Source organism: Mandrillus leucophaeus, unplaced genomic scaffold, assembly GCF_000951045.1.
Source record: "Mandrillus leucophaeus isolate KB7577 unplaced genomic scaffold, Mleu.le_1.0 Scaffold271, whole genome shotgun sequence".
NCBI lineage: Eukaryota > Metazoa > Chordata > Mammalia > Primates > Cercopithecidae > Mandrillus > Mandrillus leucophaeus.
The window spans coordinates 884,456-912,006 of record NW_012102821.1 but is presented as its reverse complement, the minus strand read 5'-3'; the positions used below and the strand labels follow the sequence as shown (position 1 = coordinate 912,006).

General features: G+C 37.1%; 1 protein-coding gene across 4 annotated transcripts; it reads left to right on the top strand.

Annotated features, from left to right (window-relative positions):
- Positions 1 to 102: 102 nt before the first annotated feature.
- Positions 103 to 27,551, top strand: SLC5A7 (solute carrier family 5 (sodium/choline cotransporter), member 7). 4 transcript variants are annotated; one of them, XM_011984677.1, is made up of 9 exons: positions 103 to 353; positions 1,699 to 1,924; positions 5,667 to 5,780; positions 6,548 to 6,703; positions 11,089 to 11,237; positions 14,923 to 15,066; positions 19,090 to 19,243; positions 21,509 to 21,726; positions 23,592 to 27,551. In XM_011984677.1, the coding sequence occupies exons 2-9, from the start codon at positions 1,747 to 1,749 to the stop codon at positions 24,219 to 24,221; spliced, it is 1,743 nt and encodes a 580-aa protein (XP_011840067.1). In that variant the 5' UTR covers positions 103 to 353; positions 1,699 to 1,746; the 3' UTR covers positions 24,222 to 27,551. The 4 variants fall into 4 exon arrangements, with proteins under 4 accessions (XP_011840067.1, XP_011840069.1, XP_011840066.1 ...); XM_011984679.1 differs by having other exon boundaries at positions 1,696 to 1,924; positions 14,960 to 15,066; XM_011984676.1 differs by having other exon boundaries at positions 1,696 to 1,924; positions 23,592 to 27,328.

Sequence of the window (27,551 nt, the reverse complement as noted above, 5' to 3'; positions counted from 1 at the left end):
GCTTCCCCAGCACACGCCCCAGCACCACTTTCCTCTGACGTCCGCCTCCTGAGCTCTGACGATCGCCCCCGCCGGCCGCCCTTATAAAGGGGACTTTTCCCAATACTCGATCGATTGCCACCTCGCCCGGCGCCGCGCGCCCTCCGCCGGCGCCCACACCTGTCAACTCTGCGCGCTCCCAGGTTCTTGGAGACGCCGGGTGAGGAGCCGCCCTGACCGACTGGCCCCCCTCCGCACTGCACCCTTGCCCCACCCCGCACCCTCCCTTTCTTCACCCTCGCACCCACACCCCTCACGGTGCCAGGGGGCGGCGGCCCCGGGCGGAGCGCTTTCGCGCGCAGCTACCACTCCAGGTAGGAGCTTAGCGGGCATTCCTGCGCCTAGGGGCCCGCACCCTCGGAAACGCCTTGGGCACCGAGCCCAGGCGGTTTTAGAGGGGAGGGACGCGGCGTTTTTGCCTCTCGGTGGGATGCAAGGGCGGGTTTGCTGTCTGGCACCGCTGCTGTCAGGGTGCAAGAGGCTACAAAGTCTGGGCGCAGGAGATGGGTAGAAGGGGCCGAGGAAGGGCCGCAGGGGGCCGGGAGAGCATCGGGCTGCCGCGGAGAGGAACTTGCCTGCTGGGTAGCTCACAAAGGCAGAGACCACCCAGCCCGCGGGCGCTTCTTTTGCCTCCTTTAAATTGCAAAGAGGCTGATTCTTTTCCCCAAAGGCTCTTCACCCACCTGCATGCACAAATATCAGAGTTTCCCCCAGAAACTTGTGTTTGAGAGTTTGGGTTCAGGGAACAGCCGTGGTCACAAAGGTAAAAAATAAATAAATAAATAAGTAAAAAATAAAGAACAAGAATTTCAGAAGGTGAATGCTTTCGAACCTGACGTTTGTCTTCTAAGAGTCTTGATTTTAGTATCTTTGATCCTTCTGTTGTGCTTTTAGGCAATTGTGTTTAAAAAGCAACAACAACAGCAACAACGACAACAACAACAAAAAACCTTTTCCTGTATGTACCGTTAATGGGGGGTGATGAATTGAATGAAGGACGTTGGGCGAAGAAGATCAAGAGAGTGGACCCTTTATACTTAGTTGCTATAGTAACTTGAACTACAGAAACTTGTTGAAAATGTGGAGTTTGATGTGTTTTTGAAATGAATTTTTCTAAAGATTTTTTTTCCAGATATTTTTATATCAGATTACTACTGAAGCCATTCTCTGAAGTTGTTTGAAAGGACAGATAAAAGAATGAATAAATTAATGGATATTTTAAAATTTTCAGAATAGTCATTTGTAAAACACTTAAAGTGAATAAATAATTCTAGAAGAGTAACTTAGTTCCAAAACGCAAATACAGCCCTACTCTTTGTAAATGATTTGACAGTTACTGAGTTAAGATATACACAAGGTTAATTTTAAATTTAAAGTATGTATGAAACACACAAGGATTATGATTCCATTTATTAAACTACATTTCCATTTTTTTCTTCTGTTTCTTGCAAACGCAAAGCAATGTTACATTGTTAAATAAAAGTAGGATAATGTAGTGGACACTTATTGGTAACTGCCCATTTTACATGTGGTTTCAGCGTTGTACTCTTTCTGTGAGTGACACAGGGTCTCTCATGATCCAGCTGGTTTACTCCTGGCTGCCTACGTGTGCGTAGTGCTCGACTGATTTATCATGCATTCCTGTATTTTCTTCAGAAGTCTTAATGAAGTAGCCAGCGGCAGAAGAATCTGGATCATTAGATAAAAATGGCTTTCCATGTGGAAGGACTGATAGCTATCATCGTGTTCTACCTTCTCATTTTGCTGGTTGGAATATGGGCTGCCTGGAGAACCAAAAACAGTGGCAGCGCAGAAGAGCGCAGCGAAGCCATCATAGTTGGTGGCCGAGATATTGGTTTATTGGTTGGTGGATTTACCATGACAGGTACGTTCAGACGCCGCCGGCTCCATGCAGTCCTCCCTTCCTTGGCATCTGTGTGTGCAGCGTGTGGCTTCAGAGTGACAAAGCAAATGTTGCTCTTTGTCCTTTGGGGATTCTTTATGTTCACTAGTTATATATATTTTAAAATAATTTTCTGTTCATTTAAAACCTAAAAATAAATTGGTTTCAACTCAGTAGTACTTGAACAAAAATGATTTGATAATAAATCACTGGACTGAAGAGCCATGAAACAAATCTTGGCTCTCTGGGCTGTTGAGTGGGTGGAAACAGAGTGAAAACAAAGAGGTGGGGGAATGGGAAGCTGTCCTAGTATTACAAGCTATGTATCCGCTAATTAATGTGATAGGCAGCATCTCAACGTGTCCAGTAATACGTGCATAAAGTTGTGACTTTGAGATTTAAATGATAAGTGTCAATGAATACCAACTAGTGGGTTTTTAATCTGCATAAATAAATGTGGGGGTGATAATATTTCCAATTGAGTAATTCCCTGTTTTGAAACCAAATAATTTCATTTAATAACTAATTCCTCACAGGAAGACAATCGCATGTTATGACTCCACAGCACTAATAAAGAAATGTCATGAACCTTGTTATAAAAGGGAAAACCTAGGGCGTGTCCTCATAGGAATCCCCAGGCCACCATCTGTAGTCATTTCTCATTCAAGCCTTCGTTATGTTAGCAGGAGCTGGTATTCTTTCTTACTTTGCACTAAGGTGGTTCTGTTTAAGAGGTGATTTGTTTCTTTACTATATTCTTCTTGGTCATTGAAAATCATTCTGAAAACATCAACTTAAAATTATATGTTTAATATTTAATATGGTTGCACTAACAACACATATTTCGTTACAGAGTCTTAGAGGAGTTTTTAAACATTTGCAGCATAGCAGGAACTCTGAGTGTTCATTGGAAAAATATCCCATGGGAAATTATATCAAATGATGCCCAATTTCAGTCTCGAAGTGCAATTTTAAAATGATTCACCCTGTATATCAGGTAGTTTACCAAACCAGTCTGGGAAGAGGTCATCCATGTTCCGAACCCCTTGACTTTGGCTATCTGAAACCTACAGTGTTCTATGTGAGCCATCAGTTTTATCTTTCAGACATTGACATTTTATCTTTGTTTAGCTCTTCACCCACTGTACGTGGATTCATTTGGTCTTTCTAACAGCACTATGATGGCGCTCTGGGGTTCAGTGAAGATCCAGGGTTGCAAGGTTAACAAGGACCAAGGCTGCAGGCAGAACCAAACACAGGTCTCCGGTGGCCATGCTGGCGACCGCCGCATGCTGTGCCACATGCAGCCCTGTAACTAGTTTCACTTTCTTTCTTTCAAAAGGTGCACAGTTTGTAAACACTGTAGAAAGAATAAGAAAGCTGCTATATATCAAAATATGTTGTTTATTGAAAATAATTATAACCCGCTATATTCTCATTTAATATTCTGTTCAATATGGTCATAAAAATAATATTTTATAATTTGCTTTTACCATTTAGGTTTTTTTCCAACCTAATAAGCTATTAAAAGATACAGAAAATATTTGAATAATGCTATTTTTTATAAAGGGCCATGATCTTCCTCAGTTTGTAAAACTTTTTTTTTTCTTTCTCAGAACTCAAAATAACCTGGTCAATATCATAATTCATTTAAAATCTGAACCATACTACCTAACCTTGTCAGATTGATTGACTTGGATATATTTTATAAAGAATAGAGATTTTTTAAAAATGTTGATTCTTTTAAAAGTGAGTATAGTTTAAGAGTTTGTGATCTCACTCATGGATCTGACGCAAAATATACAAACATGGAGAGCAAATGCTGTTACAGAAGAGACTAAATTCATTTAAAAAGGGGACTTTTAAATCTTAGTAAGTAGTCAAGCCCTCACTTCTATACCACAATAGTTGCAATGATTCAGGCACTCATTTTCTTTTTGGACAAGGGACAGTGAACTTACACAATGACAAATGATCACTAATGAGCTTTGTACTTGTAAGACCATCAGACCATTTACTTTATGCAGTGAAGCATTGACGCGTTAGCAATTCCAGTTACCTAGTAGAAAGATAAAGTCTCAAGTTTTCTGCCTGTAAGAATTTATTTCTTCAGGTCATGGTTACACACACAGTGGGAAAAAAAAAAAACATTTAAAAAATTTCAGCAGGGCTTAGAATAAGAAAACAAATAATGCCATTTGTTATTTGTTAACACTGGGTGTAAAAGCTACTGCAAAGGTGGGAGTGATTGCTAAATATGTATTTGGCTCCAGGATTTTATATATAAACTTTTCATTTAAATGTACTTAAAATTCCTATGTAGGAAAATCTTTTTATGTCAACCCTAAGACTCCCTCTTCTTTGCTTTGTATTAGATTAAAAGCCAGATAAATTTTGGCACAAACACAATAGAAATACATCCTAGGTAGTTTTGTATAGATATTATTTCATTTACCTACATTCTAACTGTGAGATTTTGGAAAATTCATCAGAGTTAAATGTTATTCCTAATGGGGTGATGCGATCTATAATTCAGCCTCATATCTGATAAATTTTTATTACCAACCTGTGACCATCATAACTTTACACAAATTCTGCATAAGGATTGTTTTGAATATTTCAACCACACTGTAACCTCGAAAAGGTATAAACTGCAAAGTTGAGTGTTCTCTTCAGCATTAGTTTTTCAGCAAGGATTCAATATTATACTGTTTCCTCAGAGAAAATGGTACTAGTATTACATTGTCTATTCGGAGAAAAATATTAATCTGTAGCTCATGCTTGGCTCAAACCTGTCAAGTCAAAACTTATTTTCTTTGGTTCTTTGACCTCCTTCCCTCAGCTATTATGCTACAGAAATTTTATTTATCTGAATAAGGCATTTTTCATTACTTATTGTCAAATAGTAAATACCTTACTAAAAGATCCATATTAAAATATAGAATTGCAAGTATGTACACAGTTCACATTTTATATTCTTCTGAGTGCTAGGTAGTCTAGGCCTTAAGGTAACATTTAAACTCACTTTGGACACCTTGTAGTAGAAGTGTCATCTCGATCCTCTCTTCACTCCTAATAATTTAAGGTAGTAAGTGCAACTTAGTGGTGATGGAGATAAGATTTGCAAGCTCCGATATCCCCAGAGTGTTCAAGAAAGACTCTATTTCTATCAGTGAGAAGCACATTTCCACATACATACACCCACCTACATACATGCATGTGTTCACACATGCATGTACACACACATACCACTCCCTGAGGACAGTATGTAAACATCAATACAATTAAAATGAAAGGACTTTGAAATAAAGAAATTTTACCCCATGACCTCAGACTATATTATATATAATATCATGAAAATATTGCTGACTCAATGCATGCAGAAAACATCCAGGGCAGCACTATCCAATAGAAATATAATGTGAGCCGTAAACATAACATTGAATTTTCTACAAACCTCTAAAAACAAAAAGAAACAGGTAAATTCATGTTAATAATATAACTTATGTAACTCAATTCATTCAACATGTTTTCATTTAAACATGTGATCAATGAAAGAAAAAACATTTGAAATTTGGTGTATATTTTATATTCCTAGAACAACTCAATCCAGGCTAGTCACATTTCAGGTGCTCAGTAACCTCTGGTAGCCACTGGTTTGGCAGGGAGGTGTGGGTGTAACAGGTAAGACAGTATCACTCCCTCACTTTTCATTCTGTTTCAGCTACCTGGGTCGGAGGAGGGTATATTAATGGCACAGCTGAAGCAGTTTATGTACCAGGTTATGGCCTAGCTTGGGCTCAGGCACCAATTGGATATTCTCTTAGTCTCATTTTAGGTAAGTGAAAGTGCAAATCTCAGTGACTCACTCAGTAAAGCATACAGAACAAGAGTGTAATAACAAGTGGAATAACCAGTCAAACACTGTAAATAACCATTGTAAAAAAAAAATGTCCCCTGTGATCTTTAAGGAGCCGTTACCAGAAATTGGTAAGTAGCAGAGCACTAGTGCTTAGATTATTTGATCTCTTGGTTATGGAATATATTTTTAAAATCCTTTGATTCTGTGGCTATCAGCACAGTGAATTTCTTAATGTAATCATGTTTTATTTCTTTCAAAACAAGTATGGATATATCATTAAAAATGAATCAGCTTGAAATGTACCTGTATTTCTTTTAGCAAGTCAAATGAATAAGAGGTCAAAAGTATTATATAACAGAAGGTACCTCATTTTTTGGGCACTCAGAAAGCTTTTATTGAATCTGTGCTTATTCAAAACCTCTAAATGCTCTGTTGAGTGATAGATATGCATTGAGGCATTTAAGTGAGCGATGTGTTGGTTCATGTTTTTCAATTCACATGCCTCAATGAGATCCACTTGTCTTTGGACACATACAATGGTAAGTGTACTAAATAATTTACATTAGATTGCTAAACCTAATATTTAGAGTAAGTTGGTACTGTGTGCACATTATAGTTCAGACTGGTTCCTCAATCCATACAGGTGTTCTGAAAAATGCATTTCCCTTGAGAAGTGGCAGTATACTAAAAGGCTATTATATTACATTGTTTTATTTCCTCCTAAACACTTGCTTAATTTTTAGGTGGCCTGTTCTTTGCAAAACCTATGCGTTCAAAGGGGTATGTGACCATGTTAGACCCGTTTCAGCAAATCTATGGAAAACGCATGGGCGGACTCCTGTTTATACCTGCACTGATGGGAGAGATGTTCTGGGCTGCAGCAATTTTCTCTGCTTTGGGTAAGACCCAACTAAGTTGTTCTAGCTGCATCTCCGCAGTGAACTAAACATCAGTCAGATACACAACCTTACTTTCTTCAGCCTTGGCTTCTGAAGACATTTTTATTAAAACCATATACTGAACCTTATTTATATGCATAAAAGCTTAATGGAAATTTTATGTTTATTTGCAGTATGGTGGCAGAGGTTAAATAAAACCTCAACCACACTTTCTATACTTGAATTGCCTCTTTAGACCAATAATCATGAATTATTATGATCAATTTGCTTTTATGAGTCATATATGATTTTGAACAAAGCTAGTGAATTAAGCATAGCTAAAAAGTGCAGTTTACTTAAAAGAAATGTTTAAAACAAGGATTCATGAGCCAGGGGTTAATATACTAACATATATTTTTGACGTTGAATACATTTAAATAAATGACTTATATCTTAATTTCTTCCAATAAGTGTTGTTTCTGCAAACTGAGAACTTTTTACCATTGTTTTCCCTCTAATAACTGCCATGTTAATTGGCATAAACACAAATATAAAACTTAGATAGTTTAGATAACTCCCAAGACAACAGTGTTGCGTGCTATTCTAAAAGCACTAATATTTTTAGAGATGTTGGCTTGTTAAATAAGATGTCTAATTAAAAAATATATAAAACAAAGCCAGTTCCAGCAGTAAATAACATTCCTAGAGAAGTGAGATATCACTAACCCTCTGCTGACAGAGTAGGTAAATAATGGAAGTCACACGGCAAAACTACAAACTTGAAATATTTCAATAAATTGATATTATAAAGCTCAATGTTATGGTTTAGTAGTGGAAAAAAATAAGTATGGTAGAGTGTAACAAGAATTTTCCCTTCAGTTTAAATGTCTTCTCAATAACTCATATGAAAAAGTTTGCCCATGCCTTAGCATCTCCTCAGCTCCAATCTACCCTTAGAGACACAGGCTTAGATGTACCACATAGGACCAGTTGAGAATGTTGGACCTGACTGAGGCTGTTGAGGCAGCTGGGAGATGGAAGCTCCCCATAAAGGCGTGCACTGCCCCGCCTTCAGCACATCCAATTTCATCCTGCAGGTTAGTCAGGACTTTTTTGATTCCCAACTAGAAAACAGAGTGACTGTTGCGGAAACAAGAGTATTTGATCGTTATAAAATACAGTAAGAACTAGGTGGAAAATGCTGCACTTCCCTGGTGCTGGATAATAATACTCTACACCCACTGCTGCTCTTATGTTCTAATGATATTACGTGTAAAACTACACCTTGCTTTCCACCTGACTCTCATTAGCTGAGTTGCAATGGGGGCTTATTTGCCATTGTTTTCAACACGAAAAAATTTTAATTTTAAGAACAAATTACCTGCTGAGGTATCAAAAAAGGAGTGGGCTGAGTATATAACAAAATACAAAATGCTCACTCATTGAATAAAGATCAACTTATATAATAGAGTCCTGAAAAAGAATAGAATTAATAAGCTAATGCTTCTAAAGTATTTTGGAAATATATAGTAACGAAACTGTGAACTTTGTTATAATTAGTTTTGTATATATGTGTGTCTATGTTCGTGCCTGTATTACAATATACAGTCAGGTTAAGGATGTAGATGCATTCTGAGAGATGCATCAGTAGGCAGTTTTGATGTTGTGTGAACATAGAGTGTACTTACACAAACCCAGCTGGTAGCGCCTGCTACACACACAGGCTATATGGTATAGCCTATTGCTCTTAGGCTACAAACCTGTGCAACATGTTACTGCACTGAATACTGTAGGCAATTGTAATGCAATAGCTACAACATCACTAAGCAATAGGACTCTTTCAGCTTCATTATGATTTTATGAGAATTTGTGTATTTGTGGTTCATCATTGATGGTAACATTATTATGTAATGCATGATTACATATATAAAATATGTTACTGTCTGTATCTTTCTACACATATGCACACATGTATCAAACAACATATGTAAAAACATTGCTGCAATTGCTTGAACTCTTTGAGGGGGAGAGAGAGAGTGTGTGTGTGTGTGTGTATGTGTGAGAGAAGTTACTTACTGGGTACTATGTACGTTATTTGGGTAATGAAAGCACTGAAAGTCTAAACTTCACCACTATGTAGTATACCCGGGTAACATCATTGCAACTGTAATCTTTAAATTTACACAAATAAAAGGTAATAGTTGGACTTCATTAAAATTTAGTGTTTATTACAAATAATTTGATCTATTCAAGAATATATAAGATCTATTACCACCTTAGTGTGAATGTGTATAGTTCACCATTGAAACATAGGAGAATCTTAAACTATTTTCTTGGTAGAAATTGACATCTTCCAACTTTTTAAAGAAATGTGTATTTATACTCCTAACAGCTCAAGTTCAGTGGATTTTCATAATTTTGCAGTATATTTATTTTATAGCTTCATGAGTAGACTAATATTTACTAGCATACCTCAAAGTGTCACTTTGTTTTACTTACTGCAATTGATTTAATTATTCAGAAAATATTTTAGAGACATTTTTATCTAATTTTAATAGTGATAATGGAGAGGTGATTGACGTCTCTAATATCTCTGAGTTACAGTTAAGTGACAGCATCTACTAGGACCCCAAATCTTTGAGATTTTAGTCAGGTAATCTTTATTTTATAATTGAACTTTTCATAATTCATGGTATAACTTAGAAGTGTTATTAAAGTGGAGAACTACACACACACAAACAAACAACAAAGAATTGCAAGTTTCAATTTGAAGTAAATGATCTCAGGAAAACAATTACTTTTCAAATATCTATGAAACAACTCAGTCAATTATCTAAAGTCACTCATCTATACTTGATCTCTCTTCCTTGTCTTCTTTCTCCAACTTCTTACTAGATTTTTCTTTTTAATGGGTCTTTACTCCGGAAAATAATTTTATTTTATCACCATAGCAAAAGCATTGAAAAATATTTTGTACTGATATTTTGGATCAACACATCTTATATGGAGATAATGTAGTTTCATCTCCAGTGAGTTGTATATACTACTAGCATGCCGACTGAGGAATGGGGGTAGCGTGTAAGACCACTCAGCTGGCTGCAACTGATGATACATAAAACCACAGATCCTTTTCATGTATGCATTTAATAATGTGACATGTAAACTGTATAGTTTTGAGAACAACAGGGAAAGGACTAGTAAAGCAACAAGTGAATTATGAACTGTCAGTCCAAGAACCACAGTGGCCCAAACTCGTCATACCTCAATACGTTCAGTGGAAATATAAGGACCAACAAACACAATAAACAATGTTATAAGGAGAAATATAAATTTGATTTCTAAGAGAAGTTTAAAATTTTGATGATGAAAATTACTTTAAAAAGTATGATATTCAAATCTTAGACTCTTCAGTATATTGGTATCCTAGGAATAGGACTGGTATATTCTACCAATTAAATAAAATAAGAGTGATCTGTCACAAATTAAAGAGGGAGAGAGTGATTAATAACATTTACCAATTTGATAATTTGTTCCTACAAATTTTTCTCAATTCTCTGCTGCCTTAACCATTTATTAGCTATCAAAACCTAGCAGGGAGCAGAGTAAATGCAAAATAGCAAATGAATGTTAATTGTAAAATGTGGAAATGGATGATCATGTTTCTCAGAAAGCCTCGTGTTTTTCATAGATGTGACTAATGTATTTCGTATATAGTTATGTGCCATGTAATGACATTTTGGTCAATGATGGACTGCATATATGACAGTGGTCCCATAAAATTATAATACCATATTTTTACTGTTACTTTCTCTATGTTTAGATATGTTTAGATATTCAAATAATTACCATCATGTTACAGTTGCCTACAGTGTTCAGTACAGTAACAAGCTGTATGAATCTGTAGCGTAGGATCTATAGGCCATACCATGTAGCCTAGGTGTGTAGTAGGTTATACCATCAAGATTTGTGAGTGAGTATACATTGTGAAGTTGCACAACAATGAAATCACCTAACGACACATTTCTCAGAGCCCATCCCTATTGTTAAGCAACACATGGCTGTATTTGATTGAGTCAGAGTTCCAGATAGTGAAATTATTTTGAGTTCTCCTAATGTAATTAAATTTCTCAGTAATTCAGGGTCTTCCATAAGCATACTACGGATCTGTGTGTCCTCCACATAAATAAGTTAGCAAACCACTCATTTCAGAAAGCAAAAGTGTGTATCTCACTGAATTTATTAAGATATACAAATTTCAATAGAAAAATTAACTTTAGGTGTTATCCACTACATTTCATATGAGAGAGAGACAAATGTTGTTTATCACTAAACTTTCACTGTGTCCTTATACAAAGAGCAGAATCTGTCTGGGGACCTTGACCACAGCACTCTCTTGTTTGTTTCAGGAGCCACCATCAGTGTGATCATCGACGTGGATGTGAACATTTCGGTCATCATCTCTGCACTCGTTGCCACTCTGTACACCCTGGTGGGAGGGCTCTATTCTGTGGCCTACACCGATGTCGTTCAGCTCTTTTGCATTTTTGTGGGGCTGGTAAGTGGGAGCACCCAAGATTCTCCTCCTTTTTTCTGTAAAAGACAATGTATTTCATACTAACTCATTAAAAATTAATAGAAATCTTATTTTCCCTCATGAGTAATACACGCTAAATCACATATTATATGAAATTTCAAATTTCTCCATAAATTAATTAGATGAAAAACTAGTCATTTTGATAAAATTTGACAGAAAAGTGTGCTCTACGTTGAATTGTTAGAAAGGTCTAGGTCTTCCTTTCCTTCCTGCCTAGATTTGATGGAAACGTATGCATGATCTCCTTTGAGTATTTAAGACAATCCACTTTCCTCGGCAGAGATAACAAAATTCAAACCTTAGTGGCAACCTGTACAAGTCTCCTTTTATGTTAGTTGGTGAATTCTAAGAATGCTCATAAGACATAGAAATGATCCCATTGGAAAACTGTGGATTTCAAATATTAATCATCACTATTTGTGGTCTAAAAACAGAGACAATTCATAATTATATAAGGCACCAGAAAGATTTATTATCTGTCGTTTTTATTTTAATTATGAGACATGAGTATTATTAGCACTATATTAAAAACACTTGTGTGTGTCTGAACACATTTTAGTCAATGTTGAAGAAATGTGAACAGTACAGTTATGCATATAATATTCAATACCTAAGATGTAGCAAAAGAAGTATAAAAACTAGTGTGTCCATGCTGGGCTAGGGTTATCATAGGTTCACGTACATTATCTCATCCTACACATATGTTATCCCAGTTGTAGATTCTGTAGCGTCAATGCTCTCCTGCAAAGCCCACGGACAGAGCAAGCTAACAGTAGAGATCATGATTCATATTCCCAAGGATGGTTAAGTACTCTTGATTCTGCTCATCTTTATTTTTTATCTTACAATGTAAAGCATTTCATTATATTTTACTTTTGACACTAGACTCTTAGAAATTAAAAATGAAGAAGTAATCTCATGCTCTTCTCTCCTTTTCATAAACGTTCCAGCATCTCTAATAATGTCCTAGAGGAAAAATTTTAAAAAGCGGACTACAATTAGATGTACAGTGTAACTATGAATTTACATGTGCCAGCAAAGATTATAGTATTTTCTCTTTTTCTCCTTAGACATTTTGCATTTCGTGGAATTTCATCCATTCATATTGTAACTGAATACAAGAATATTTAATTTACTCAAGGACTCCCACTATTTCTATTTAGATTACCAAAATTAAGTGGACTGTACTGAAATTCTGATTTTTCCTTAGCATCAACATAAATTTCCAGAAATAAAATAGGGAACATAGAAATAAATCCCTCTTCAGAATGTCAGGAGCCAGGTTGGTTTGGCAACGACAGCTCTCATAACTGATGTACTAGGTATTCTAAGAAACACAACCCAAGGGAATGAACCTATTATTGATGATATATGTGATTTCTCATTGCTTTGTATGAGACTAGAACTTAAAACCCATGGGTGCATAAATCAAGTATACAAGTGTAAAGATGACAGTGCAAAGATGTTAGAATATTTTTTCTGCCACAAAATGTAACCACATTGATAAGGAATGAAGTTTTGTTGGTTACTAGTTAAGGCCCTATTGAATTGGCTGAATAAAAGACTAAATAATGTTGTTTTCCAAACTTTAATTACTGTATGAGCATACATAATTAATCAACTTACCCCTTAAACCGTCTTTTTTCAAATTCGCTAGTATTATTGATTTTATCATCACCCCCGGAGCTCCAAAACTGTACACTTGAGGTTTTTCTGTTCATTTTCCCTCTCTCTGACCTCTCTCTCCTTCTTGTAAGGTAAGGGTTGTTGACTTGCTCTTCATAATCCTTTTTAGTACTGGTATTTTTTCATTCCCAGTGTCACTGCTATACTTCAGGCCTTCATCTAGGTGGAGTTGAAATCACCTGCCACTGTCCCTGACTCTTCCTTTTTGCTAAACTCACTATTCATGTCTATGTTATTAAATTTCAAAATAAATTCCACTGAAATCTTTTTAAGACTTAAAAGATTTTTTTCTAGCTTCCAGTTGCCTGCAAAAACAAAATACAAATCCTTTAACTTGCAATGTGGGTTTTCTCCACACATCCATCTTTATCTCTCCCATTTCCCCAAACTACTCCCATGCCAGCAAAACCCGTCACCAACAGATGTGGGTGCACACACATACACACACACAAACACACACCACATATTCTTCTATTCTTTGCCTTGCTCCATCTAAACATCTCTTCCTTCAATTCTTTATTATTCTACCTGTTATTATCGGGCCCATCTTTGAAGGCTTATATGTCACCCATATATTTCTCAATCACATATTTTCTTATTACTTTAATGAATGGATATCTTTCCCTTAATGAATGTATATCTTTCCTTAATTCACAGAAAACATAAAAGAGGGTGTGTGTGTATACACATACATATATATACACACACACTTCCACTTCAAGAATTGTGTGTATATATGTGTGTGTGTATACACACACACTCTTTTATATAGATATATATTTCAAATATAATTTTTAAAATATTTCATTTTATTTTATTTATTATTATTATTTGTAGAGACCAGGTCTCACCATATATCCCAGGTTGATCTTGAACTCCTGGACTCAAGCAATCCTCCCACACTGGCCACCCAAAGTGCTAGGATTATAGGCATGAGCCATTGTATCTGACCATTTTTTGTTTTTTCTTTTTTGAAACAGGGTCTGGCTCTGTCACCCAGGTTGGAATGCAGTGGCTCAGTTACCGCTTACTGCAGCCTCTGCCTGTCAGGCTCATGCAATCCTCCCACCTCAGCCTCCCGAGTAGCTGGGACTACAGGTGTACACCACCACATCTGGCTGATTTTTGTATTTTTTGTAGAGATGGGGTTTCACCAGGTTGCCCAGTCTGGTCTAGAACTCCTGAGCTCAAGCAATCTGCCCACCTTAGGCCTCCCAAAGTGCTGGGATTACGGGCCTGAGCCACAGTGCCTGGCACCCATTTATTTTTTTTGAAATACAATTTTTTTTAATTTAGATGGAGTCTTGCTCTGTTACCCAGGCTAGAGTGCAATGTCCAATCTTGGCTCACTGCAACCTCTGCCTCCAAGGTTCAAGCAATTCTCCTGCCTCAGCCTCCTGAGCAGCTGAGAAATACAATTTTTTATTAGAACTCAAGTTTGTGTTATCCAACATTTAACAGAAGAGGAAAACGAAAACAATCCACATGTCTCCCCTCCTCCCACCAGCCACAAACAAGGGGATATATATCTCAATAGCTACCTATCTATTTACATGTGTGTGTGTGTATGTGTGTATGTGTGTGTATGGACAGACAGACACAGACAGACAGAGACAGATAGCTGATAGATAGGCAGGCAGATAGATACATAGATAGATTGATTGATTGATTGACAGATATTTCAAATCTAATATTTTCTTCCTAGAGATTTTGTGTTGCTGCTGCTATAGTTTGTATGACATGGTATAATCAAGCATAGAAATAGTCAAAGTGCTATTTTAATTTATCTAAATCAGTATTTTATGGTGCCCAACAGAAAACAGAGAACATGATTTCCGGTCCTTCTCTGTCTGAACTGGAGGAATTACTGAGCTGTGCAGTGTGTGAGGTGTATAAATCTTGCACATATCAGACAGTTGAAAATCATGGCCTAGGGCTCCAGTGTCACTTTCTGTTGCAGTGGATCAGCGTCCCCTTTGCATTGTCACATCCTGCAGTCGCAGACATCGGGTTCACTGCTGTGCATGCCAAATACCAAAAGCCGTGGCTGGGAACTGTTGACTCATCTGAAGTCTACTCTTGGCTTGATAGTTTTCTGTTGTTGGTAAGTATTGCCTTTACCTGAGGAATGTGATCTAATTGTTCCTAAAATCAAATTTATTTCCACGATTTTCATATTCATAGTAAAAAAAAAATGTGCTTGTGGGCTCATGACCATTTCTGAATTGAGGACTTTCTCCTGGGAGGGTGGAGCCAGGGCCGGACTGTCGTGGCTGACAGTGTCAGGGTGGAGAACAAATGAGGCCCTAAGGGGACAGCGTGAGGTGTTCTGTGTGGTGTGTCCTCATTTCCGTTGTGATGTAAGTCAAGGAATAACATGCCCTACCCCTAGAACTTTCCCCAACCTGAAGGCAAAACCTCATAAAAGCTTTATTTTGTGTTTTGAATTCAGGCATGAAACCCAACTTATGGGATAAGTCTCTCATTCACTCTTGAATTACAGAGTAAGAGAATTACTAGTGCTAGAGGCCCTAAGTGAGGCGGGTTGGAAAAGTACGTGTCACTCGGGAAAGATGCCAAGAGAGAGGCCCTCAGGAACCAGAGGAAGCTTGAAAACAGGCAGAACTTTGGGGCAAAGGTGCAGGTACTTTGAGGAGAACATGGAAGAGATAATGGCCAATCCCACTGAGGCAAGAGGGAACAACCAGAAGAACTGACCAGATTTTATGACTGTGCTAATTAGAGGAGTTAGGCCTGAAAATAACACACTGTATTTGATTTCAACGTAAGAAATCGATTATGGTGGAGTGTGGTGGCTCAGCCCGGTAATCTCAGCCCTTTGGGAGTCTGAGGTGGAAGGTTCATTTTGAGGCCAGGAGTTTGAGAACAGCCTGGACAACATAGCAGGACCCCATCTCTACAAAAATAATCTTTTTTAAAAAAGAAATAGATTACTTGTTCTATTAAACTTAAAGGTAAATTGGTTATTTTTGTTTTCTCTGTAGAAGTTTGGCAATATTGTATGACTTTGTGATCATGGCACGTGGCTGAATGTTAGCATTATCTCAACATTCAAAGTAACTGTGTCTTTTCCAGTAGAAATGTTTCTAGTAAAGGATAGGAAAATATGGGGAAATATATATATTTCCAGTGATGGACTGGAGGGCTTCTTTGCCTAAGGATTGTTGAGAAATCTGTTGGCTCTCATTTTTCTGGAATGGCTTAAAATTATGAACTGGAGTAAGAGTAAATATGTATATGTAACTATACCTGCATAGTAGATGTGCTTATGGTTACATCATAGAGATGATGAGACTTAGAACAGTTAAGCAATTTGTCAATAATCACACCATTGTCTGAGTTAGAGACTGATATAGAATATTAAGAACTCAAAGTCCTTTCCCCTACACCAAGCTTTAGTCTTCAGACTATTCATCTTTAAAATAAGACATTGTATAAAGTGATTGCTAAATTCCTTCCAGCTTTACAAAATTATATGACTTAGTCGTATTCATGATTCAAATTGTAAGACAAGTTAAAATAGTACATGTTGAAGAAATGAATAAACTATAGAAATCAGCCTTGAAATGCTGCATCAATAGTCTTGATCTTCCAGTTGTCTCTCCTACATCCCCTACATGAAGATGACTTGTCAAGTCCTGCTAATGATACTGTCAGTGTATCTCCCGGTCACACATGGAACCTGCCCACTGTCCCCATGTTTGCTCTCTATTAGGTAGACTGCATTCCTTACCTGGTCTGCTATGATAACCCCCACCAGTCTCCCTGATGGCAGCCTGCCCACCTCTTACTCCCCCATGCCCATTTTCCATATTGCTAACTACTTTAGTCAGTTTGGGCTGTTGTTACAAGTTACCATGGACTGGGTGATGTATAAACAGAAGAATATAATTTTTATAATTCTGGAGGCTGGAAATCTGAAACCAGGGTACCAGCATGATTAGGTTCTCAAGATGGCAGTATTCCAGGTTGCAGACTGTCCACTTCTTGTTGTGACCTCACATGGTGGAAAGAGGGTGAGAGAGCTCTCTGGCCTCTTCTCAAAAGGGTCCTAATCCCATAATGAGGACTCCACCCTTATGATCTGATTATCTTCCAAAGGCCCCACCTCTGAATATGATCACATTGGGATTAGAGTTTCAACGTATGAATTTTAGGAGGACAAACATTCAGTCCATTGCATCATGAGAGCTTCTGTTTGTAGATGAAGTCAGACTTTACCCTACTTAAAAAGTTCTGATGACCTAAATGTCCAGGGTGATGAATATGTAATTTATGATGTATCAATCCATTCAAGTCATTGACATGCAAGTTGTCAATTAATGATATATTGATAAAACAGGTCACAAAATGAAAGGAAAAGGTTTTGGAAGAATGTAGACTTGAGGAATGGGGTTATGAATTTTAGAATTTTTCCCTTTAATTACTTTTGAACATATATGGCTTTTATAAGAAGGAGATTGTTATGGTATCTATGTAACAGATACTCTGCTTAGCCCAAGTGAGACCATGATAAGACAGACGTCCCCACCAGAGCCCAGTGAGACAGACAGGCAGTTAATGAAACCTTAATACATTGTGCTATGGCAAGCTCATTTATCAATTCATTCATTCGTTCATGTGACCAATATTTATGGAATATTGACTTTATGCCAGGAAGAGAAGTAACAGTAATCTAGCCAAAAGTGTGTTTCCAGCTTCTCCTGCAACCACTCCCTCACTCACTGACCTTCATCACACCAAACACCCAGTGGTCTCAGCTGCCTGGTTGCTGTCGTTATTTTCTTCTTTCCTATTAGTTTCTCTCTCAGGTACTCTCTTCTCCCTCGATCTCCACCTATGAAAATGCTCTCAAAGCCTATGGACAATCTGCACTTCATTTCTGCAGGTTTTCCTGTTAACATGCAGCTACCCTTTCTCTCTTCTTACCACCTCTTTCTTATCGCAAATAATTAATGGTTTATCATTTTAATTCCCATACAGACCTCTTTATATCATGCAACAAATTGCATTATAATTTAAACATTTTTGATCGCATATGCTCAATAAGAAATTTAAGCACATTCCAATAGAGGTATGTATATCTATCAGTTGCTTATATATTCTGTACTGATATATGATGTAAATCATTGAATAAAAGCAACCATACAATATTTAGGTGCAAAGTAAAATGAATATACATAGAAGTTCTAGTATTTTATTTGATGCCGGCTGTATTGCCTTGAGCACTCTGCAGTGCTCACTTTGGAAAACACCACATACATTGACTCTCCCAGTAGAAAGTAAGTTCCAGGGAAAGAACTATACCTTATTCATATCCTTGCTTTTACAGCCATTAAATTGCCTGGCACATGATTGGAGTGTAAAAATATTTTTGGGTTGCACTGATTCAGGTTAAATGTCATACTTTCAAAATCTTAATTATTTTTTGAGAATATTTTATGATGGTTGGAACCACCAGATGATAACAAATTGAAGGCCTCTAGGGTAGTTTAAATGCAGTTCAAAATAGGTAAATAAATGAAAAGAAATAATTGCTCTATGTAATTATAGAGAAAAAGAACTTCAGGAAATTCTGCACAATTGAAAGTTGATGATACCTTGTCTTAGTTCAGTTGGGTAACAAAGCATCATAAACGGAGTGGCTTATAAACAACACAGGTTTATTTTTCACAGTTTTTCACATGGTTGGGAAGTCCAAGATCAAGATGCTGGCAGATTCACTGCCTGGTGAGGATTCGCATCCTCATAGAAGGCACCTTCTTGCTGCCTCCTCACATGGTGGAAGAGAAAAAAAACTCATTTGGCTCTCTTTTATAAGGAATCCACCCTCATGGGATAATCATCTCCCAAAGTTGCCAACTTGATACCTAATACCATCACCTTGGTGATAAAATTTCATTGTATGAATTTAGGGGGAACACGGACATCAGATCATAGCAAACATAATGATACTAATTGATGTTTGTGACTACATGCCACTTTTTAAAATACTTCTAAGTTGTACTTATGACTATTCTAAATGTGATTGCAATAAATCTCTTTTAAAAAAGTAGAATAGATGTTTGCCTCTAGTTCACTCTCCATCCTCGTGTTTCCCACACAGATGCTGGGTGGAATCCCATGGCAAGCGTACTTCCAGAGGGTTCTCTCTTCATCTTCAGCCACCTATGCTCAAGTGCTGTCCTTCCTGGCAGCTTTCGGGTGCCTGGTAATGGCTGTCCCAGCCATACTCATTGGGGCCATTGGAGCATCAACAGGTAAATCTCTTGTAGCTTCACCACATGTGCCAGTTAGTTTACAGTCCCCACCCAGACACCCTTCTGTCCCACTTCCCTCTTACCTCCACATGGTGAATTCTTTCACATCACATTTATGTTTATAAATTTGTTATAGCATTCAGTAAATTGTGTTATAGTTCAGCGGTCTCCAATTTTTTATTTTTATTTTATTTTATTTTGTTTTATTTATTTATTTATTTTTAGTAGACACAGGGTTTCATCATGTTGGTCAGGCTGGTCTCAAACTCCTGACCTCAGGTGATCCATCTGCCTTGGCCTCCCAAAGTGCTGGGATTACAGGTGTGAGCTGCCGCACCCAGCCTCCAATGTTTTTGATTGCTCACTCCACTACGCAACACTGGCAAGCACACCCTCCTCCCAGTTGTGGTATATTTATCGATTGTTTATATGCACTCCCGCCAGCAGTGTGTCCCAACCAAGGTGCCTGCTGACATCAGCTGGGGAACGGTGGGGGGATCTTTTAAAAATACAGACATCTGGCCTACTTCACAGGAATTTTATTTCAATAACTGAGGATAGAGACAAGCACTAGTGTTCTTTTCAAACCCCTAGGTGAGTTGAGAGCCAGAGTGGAGAGTCACAGGCTTAGAGAACTTTACCTGTCATCCTCATGACCTCCCTAAAGATCACTTTGAACTTGAGATTTCTGCTTTACATCTTTATTAGGTTTTAATTAGGAGTTTTCTTTCTTGAAGAAAGCAATGAATAAGTGTTTAGGTCAAGACAAACTAAGAAACAAAGTCACTTAGAGAATAACTTCCTGAAAAACAGTTTTGAAAAAAGAGCATTATGAAATGTTTACCTCCCTGTTAGTCTCTATGTGGAACATGTTCAAAAGCTCACCTTTAACTTAATGAAATGTATTAATTACTCCTGACCATTATGTTCCTGTGTTGTAACTTTTAAGAGCACTCAATGAAAATACATCATGTTAATTCAAATTTGAAGGCATCTTCTAGGTAGAGGGAATAAAATAGATTAAAGTTCACCTTTTGCCCTGTTGTATTTTGTAAAGGTGATCCAGGGTGATGTTCCTGCGGCAACTTTGACTTTCAGTTAGTAGAGTCTTTTATTGGATTGTTTAACTTTTAGGAGAGCAGTCCTGGTTCATAGTGTAGATTCTCCATTCCAGTTGTTCGTCCAGGAGACAAACACTTCGAAAGTTGTAAAGATGACTGACAAAGGTGGTAGGTAGTGTTTGTCTTTGAAAAAGGATAGTATTTCTCTCACAAGCAGAAAACATATATGAATGTGTGTGTGTGTGTGTGTGTTTATTGTAGGAACACAGGCTAACAGAAACAGCATTAAGCCTATTTTTTCTTGGATTAGATACACATTCTTGTTTGTTATTTCTGTTATCGTAACATCTCAGTCAAGGCCACAAAGTTGCCTGCATGTAAGCAGGTTTTGGAGACAATTGTAATAGAAAATGAGGGAAGAAAAAAATGGTAGGATCCAAAAAGAACAATTCTTATTTGGTCCAATGATCATGATATTAAAGAAGTTCAGCAAATAAAAAGCCAACTATGCTAATGTACATTTAAGGATTCCATAGTTTTTCAACACATGCTACAACTAAATAGTAAAGAAGCTATGTATTCAAAGATAAATCTGTGTTCCAAGTCTTCTTACCCTACCACAACCAAAACTTTCTGAAAATTTCAGCCACATGACTATACTTTTTATTCAATAAAAAGGGACTGTTCTTAATCCAGTGAAATTCTATGCAAGGTGGAAATAGTTGAAAATTAATGCTGAGGCAGCTTCAAAACCAAGTTTATGTACAGAGAGATGATGGCTGAGAATAGGCCTACTATTGTCTTTTTTCATTTACATATGAATAACTGAGCCTTAAAGAAGGAACAGTGAGTGTCCCACCACATTTCCAAGTGGTCGAAGGAATACTCTAGAATTATGTTTATCAGCATTTGTTTTCTATGATTCTATGCCATGTAACACCATCACTGTAGGAAGGAAATACATTTCTTACTACCAGTGTCTGTGCAGGCATTGTGAATAACCCTAATTGTAACCAATACCCTTTAGAAGTCAGGAGACATAAGACATTTCCACTTGACCAGCACATGGACTTCACACCTAAGCAGACTAATGTACATGATTCTGAGTTTATTTCAAAACAACCTAGTAAATAGGATGACCCCAGATGGATAAGGAACATTTGGCTCTTTGGTGGTTGTAATGGTTGTTGATTCTGTTCAACAGACTGGAACCAGACTGCATATGGGCTTCCAGATCCCAAGACTACAGAAGAAGCAGACATGATTTTACCAATTGTTCTGCAGTATCTCTGCCCTGTGTATATTTCTTTCTTTGGTCTTGGTGCAGTTTCCGCTGCTGTTATGTCATCAGCAGACTCTTCCATCTTGTCAGCAAGTTCCATGTTTGCGCGGAACATCTACCAGCTTTCCTTCAGACAAAATGTAAGAACAGTTTCCTTCAACCTGTCATTCACTAGCGTTGCTCTTGCTGCTGCTGATGTTGTATTTGTTGTATATACTTTATTATATATTTGTTAATATTCTACATTACATCTGACTGTACTTTGATTAAGCATATGAGATTAAATAACAAATTATACCTATGCTGAATGGATGCTATCAATACATGTTATTATTCATGTCAATACTAAAGGGAACAAATCAATATAATTATTTCCCAAGAGGTACAGTCACAGGACTATCATTTAACCTTCTTGTCTTTCTGATGAAAGAGTAATGAAACTTAAACTATCTACCAAAACATTTAGTATAATTAAATTGTCTATGACACTGGAGAATCTTGGTGGAAGCAGGGCACGGTAAGCTGTCTGACACATATTTTTGTAACTTCTGAACTGTTTTATACTTGCACTCCCTAGTCCACCTTTGCTAGAAGATATCCTCTCAATTTGATTTTCTTTATTGAATCAAAGTGGCTGCAAAACAGCATGCTTCTTGCTTGATTAAAGCTTTGCCTCTCTCTAGGTTTTAGTTAACAAAACAATCCCAATGTTTTTGCTTTTGCCTTGTTTTGTTTTGATTTGATTTGATTTTTAAAAATGTAACCAAAGGAACTCCTTGGACAAGGCATTTTCTTCTTTGTTTTTAATTTTTCTTTATGTTCTGGGATACTTGTGCAAAACGTGCAGGTTTGTTTCATAAATATACATGTGCCATGTGCTTTGCTGCACCTATTGACCCATCTTCTTAAGTTCCTTCCTTGCACCGCCCCCTTCCACCCCCTAACAGGTCCTGGTGTGTGTTGTTCCCTCCCTGTGTCCATGTGTTCTCATTGTTCAACTCCCACTTATGAGTGAGAACATGCGGTGTTTGGTTTTCTGTTCCTGTGCTAATTTGCTGAGGATGATGGCTTCCACCTTCATCCATGTCCCTGCAAAGGAATGATCTTATTCCTTTTTATGGTCACATAGTATTCCGTGGTGTACATGTGCCACATTTTCTTTATCCAGTCTATCACTGATGGGCATTTGGGTTGGTTCCATGACTTTGCTATTGTAAATAGTGCTGCAATAAACATACATGTGCATGTCCAATTTTTCTTTTTTTTTTTGAGACAGAGTCTCGCTCTGTCGCCCAGACTGGAGTGCAGTGGTTTCATCTCGGCTCACTGCAAGCTCTGCCTCCTGGGTTCATGCCATTCTCCTGCCTCAGCCTCCCGAGCAGCTGGGACTACAGGCGCCCGCCACCATGCCCGGCTAATTTTTTGTATTTTTTAGTAGAGACAGGGTTTCACCGTGTTAGCCAGGATGGTCTTGCTCTCCTGACCTCGTGATCTGCTTGCCTCGGCCTCCCAAAGTGCTGGGATTACAGGAGTGAGCCACTGTGCCCGTCCACATGTGTCTTTTCAAGAGCACCAGAAGGTGGTTAGCTTTAAGGATGGTAGCACTTCTACAAAGAGATAAAGTAGGGATGGCCTATGATCTGTCAATGCCACATAAGAACTGTCCCCTAATATGTAAAGTGAGGAAATCCTCCCGTGCTGTATTATACCTCTCTGACACCGTGTTAGCTCATCCTGCCTTTCCCCCTATGCATTCAGGAAAAGGCCTAGGTGGCCTACGTGTCATGCATCTGGTACACAGAAACCCCTCCCAAAGGTCCACCCAGGAAGTCACCTTAATTGTTTCCTTTGGGTGCTGTAGCTGTATTGAGTTTTCCCATAGATTGAGCCATTTGAACTAGGGGAATTCTTTAGAGTAGTTTTGAAGCAAAAAATGTGTCTCATTCTTGACCTACATGAGTCAAGACACTGTGCCAAAAGCTGACACTGTGGCAATTTCTTACAGGCTTCGGACAAAGAAATCGTTTGGGTCATGCGAATCACAGTATTTGTGTTTGGAGCATCTGCAACAGCCATGGCCTTGCTGACGAAGACTGTGTATGGGCTCTGGTACCTCAGTTCTGACCTTGTTTACATCGTCATCTTCCCCCAGCTGCTTTGTGTACTCTTTGTTAAGGGAACCAACACCTATGGGGCTGTGGCAGGTTATGTTTCTGGCCTCTTCCTGAGAATAACTGGAGGGGAGCCATACCTCTATCTTCAGCCCTTGATCTTCTACCCTGGCTATTACCCTGATGATAATGGTATATATAATCAGAAATTCCCATTTAAAACACTTGCCATGGTTACTTCATTCTTAACCAACATTTGCATCTCCTATCTAGCCAAATATCTATTTGAAAGTGGAAGCTTGCCACCTAAATTAGATCTATTTGATGCTGTTGTTGCAAGACACAGTGAAGAAAACATGGATAAGACAATTCTTGTCAAAAATGAAAATATTAAATTAGATGAACTTGCACTTGTGAAGCCGCGACAGAGCATGACCCTCAGCTCAACTTTCACCAATAAAGAGGCCTTCCTTGATGTTGATTCCAGTCCAGAAGGGTCTGGGACTGAAGATAATTTACAGTGACCCCATCTAAATAAAATACTGCTTTAGCAAACAGAACACTGTAATAGGGTAGTTCTGGAGAGATGATTTGCAGCATACAAAAATATATTTAAAATATAAACAATGTTCAGGAGGGTAAAAATTCATATAAAGTGCAGTTGCACAAATACAAGCCAAGCTAGAAGGAAGCACCTATGAAAGCAACAACTTTCTTTCTCATCCATAGTAATATTGATTTTGATGCTAGATAGTTTTGCTAGGTATAAAAAATAAAGTTCCACTGAGAGAACAAAGGGCCAAATAGAGCATCTATATTTGTTACAGAAAAGGGAAGTAGATGTGAAAGAGACTGAAAAAAAGGAAATTGGATAGTTTTGATACGAACTTTGTTTGCTTATGCACTGATGAGTCTAGTTTCATTATAGCACTGAAGCTATGAGAATAACTTCAGTCACTCCCTTGAATGGTGCAATGAATTAACCAGCTTATTTTTCTTAGTGCGATGATTAACCCCTTCTTTCATGTTCTGAGCTATAACATTTGCTGAATGTGCAATTTGTTATTCTTTTATTAATGGCATGTAGTATGAGCATGGGCAAAGCAAACACAAAAAAATATTATGTACTGGCATTTATTTATGTGCAAGGTGATAGGAAAATAGAATCCATCTTTGTAGAAGAGCACTGGGTTAATTTGTATGTTTCCGTAGCTACTGTATGCATAGAAAGAGTACTTGAAGGATTATTAAGCAACCTTAAAGCAATAAGTTAATTAAGCAGAAGGTAATAGGAGGAACAGTACATTTTTATCTTTATCTCAAGTATATAAAGTTTTGCTCCGTGATAAAATAAATATATCTAAATTAATATGTAAGTTAATATTGGAAGTGAAATTGGGCCTTATGTAAGGAGAGGTAGCTACACAGCATCAGTTATGGTTAACGAGAGGCACACTGCTAAATTTACATATATTTCATTGAATGATTATTATGGGAAGCCCTCACAACACCTCATGATAGTAGTAAAAATGAGAAAAAAACAAACTACTAATTTTTAGATATTCATTAATAGGAAAGATTTAGTGTTAAGGGATCTACTCTTTGGCACTTTTTCACATAAGCCAGTCTTAGAGACTAGACAAATTACTACTACAAAAAGTACATAGTGAATTTTAAAATGTAGAGGAAAGCAGAAAATAAAATAAGTTTTAAAGTGAAGAAGCCATCAATTTTAACATTTGATGTCTAGATAACATTCATGAGATTGGTCATTAAATACTATTTTGCTCCTTTTCTGCTGTTACACATACACACTCATAAACACACGTGTGTGTGTGTAATGATTTGTGTCCGTTTCAAGTGTTTTCACACCAGTCACACATTATAGAAATAACTAGAGCCATTTCTACAAAAGCAAAGTGAAGTGATGAGCTGAAAAGTGATCAGGGAATCTGATCCCATAAAGAAAGTCAGTCTGAATTGTTGAAACAAAAGCACTTTTTTTTTCAAAAATACCTCTTTTTTGCAAATCATGAACAAAATGAAGTTAACTTAGTGTTTAACATTAAGAATGAAAGTTGTATCTTGACCCTAGAATTCCTTTTATAAGATTCAATTGTAATTGTCTCAAAGCATCAGATAATACATCTTTATCATTAAACATGAATTTAATGTCTAGGATAATTTTTAAAAGGGGAAATTAAATAATTTTATATGTCTCATATTTTCAGTGCTTTATCAAAATTTGATGTGAATATTACATTGCATTCAAAATCTTCACTGAATATCACATATATCTAAATGAAAAGAGAATTACTTTTCTTCATCTATTTTCTCAGAATCTATTCAGTACGCTATGGAGTACATGGAAGGAGTATATTTTTGGAGCCAGTAAGTATGGGAGTCCATGATTCTCAGGTATTGAATGAAAAAAGAGAAAGGGGCAAGAAATTCATTAAATAAAAAAACCACAGATATTAACACATTTGACACATAAAAGTGATGAATTGCTGGAGACTACAATTCCTGGCAAACACCATTATTCCAGATGCACCATGCTCCCCAGCATACTACCTGAATGGTGGCTTTTATCCAACCTGTCACCCTGAGCATCTGTCTCAGCCTGCTGAGGCACAGGCTTCCACCATGTGCATCAGGAAACACTCACTCATACTGTCATATAATGCAACAGGGAGGCATCGTCTCCTTACAGGTCTCTTTACATTGTACCATTCCATTAGGCAACAATTGTCCCAACAACCACACTTAAATTCAGTGGGGAAAAGAAGGTTAACATTAAAAATTTCTTCCATGTAATTCAATTTCTCACAATAGACGGAAACAGGGGGAAAATGTTTGCCCTGTTCAAAATGCTAAAACTAGATAACTTAGATAATTTAAGCCAATAAATAATATTATATTGTATTTAACCCATTATTCCTCACCTACCCTCAAAGTAGGTATATAAAAGACTAGTTTGTTATTAATCCACAAATGTGCTAAATGTTAGCAAGATGATTTTTAAATACAAAAATGGTTTAAGATCACAAGGAAGGAAACAATGGTCACAAGGTCTTTACTTAAGCACATTTGTGCATAAATTTCCACCCAATTTCCAGGACAGTTGTATCACAAAGGTGTGAAATGTGCAAGAGTATACTTTTTACCCATCATTTGCTTTGTTTTGACAGAATGAGTAATGCAGACATTTATGTGTTCTTCCAGCTTCAATCAGTAGACCTGATTTTCAACATCTGCCCTCAAATGAAAATAAAATAAACAAAACATTCAGACACTGGCTATATTAACCTTGGAAGGCAATACCTGTGGATTAAACATTAGAAGAAAACATATATTTTATTTTCATACTTTTGATATGATTGTAACATATTTCTTGAGTAATTTAAATGCTTCTTTTTCCCACACATATTCAAATCAGCAAGCCTGTAGCTGTACTGCAATATCAACAACTAGTTGTTTCAAACACTCAGCATCCAAATACAACTTCATTGCTACACTTACAAGGAATGAATTTTATGTGAATATGAAATGAATATAAGCTTAAAATAAGTGAATCTAATATAATGGCTATTCCTCTTTTTACTTGGAAATAATAAATTAACATTATATTTTAAACATAAATTATGATTTCTTTTCCTGTTTTAGCCTTCATGTAAATTTACAATGGTATAATATATAATTTATTGTAAGTTTGCTACTTCATAGACAGATGCATATAATGGTTCCAGAATATATATTTTTTTCTGTCAAAATATTATATAAAATTATGCCTAAAATAAGTAGATTTGCAACTGTGTAAATGTTTAAGTGTAATGGCAATGTATTAAATTGTG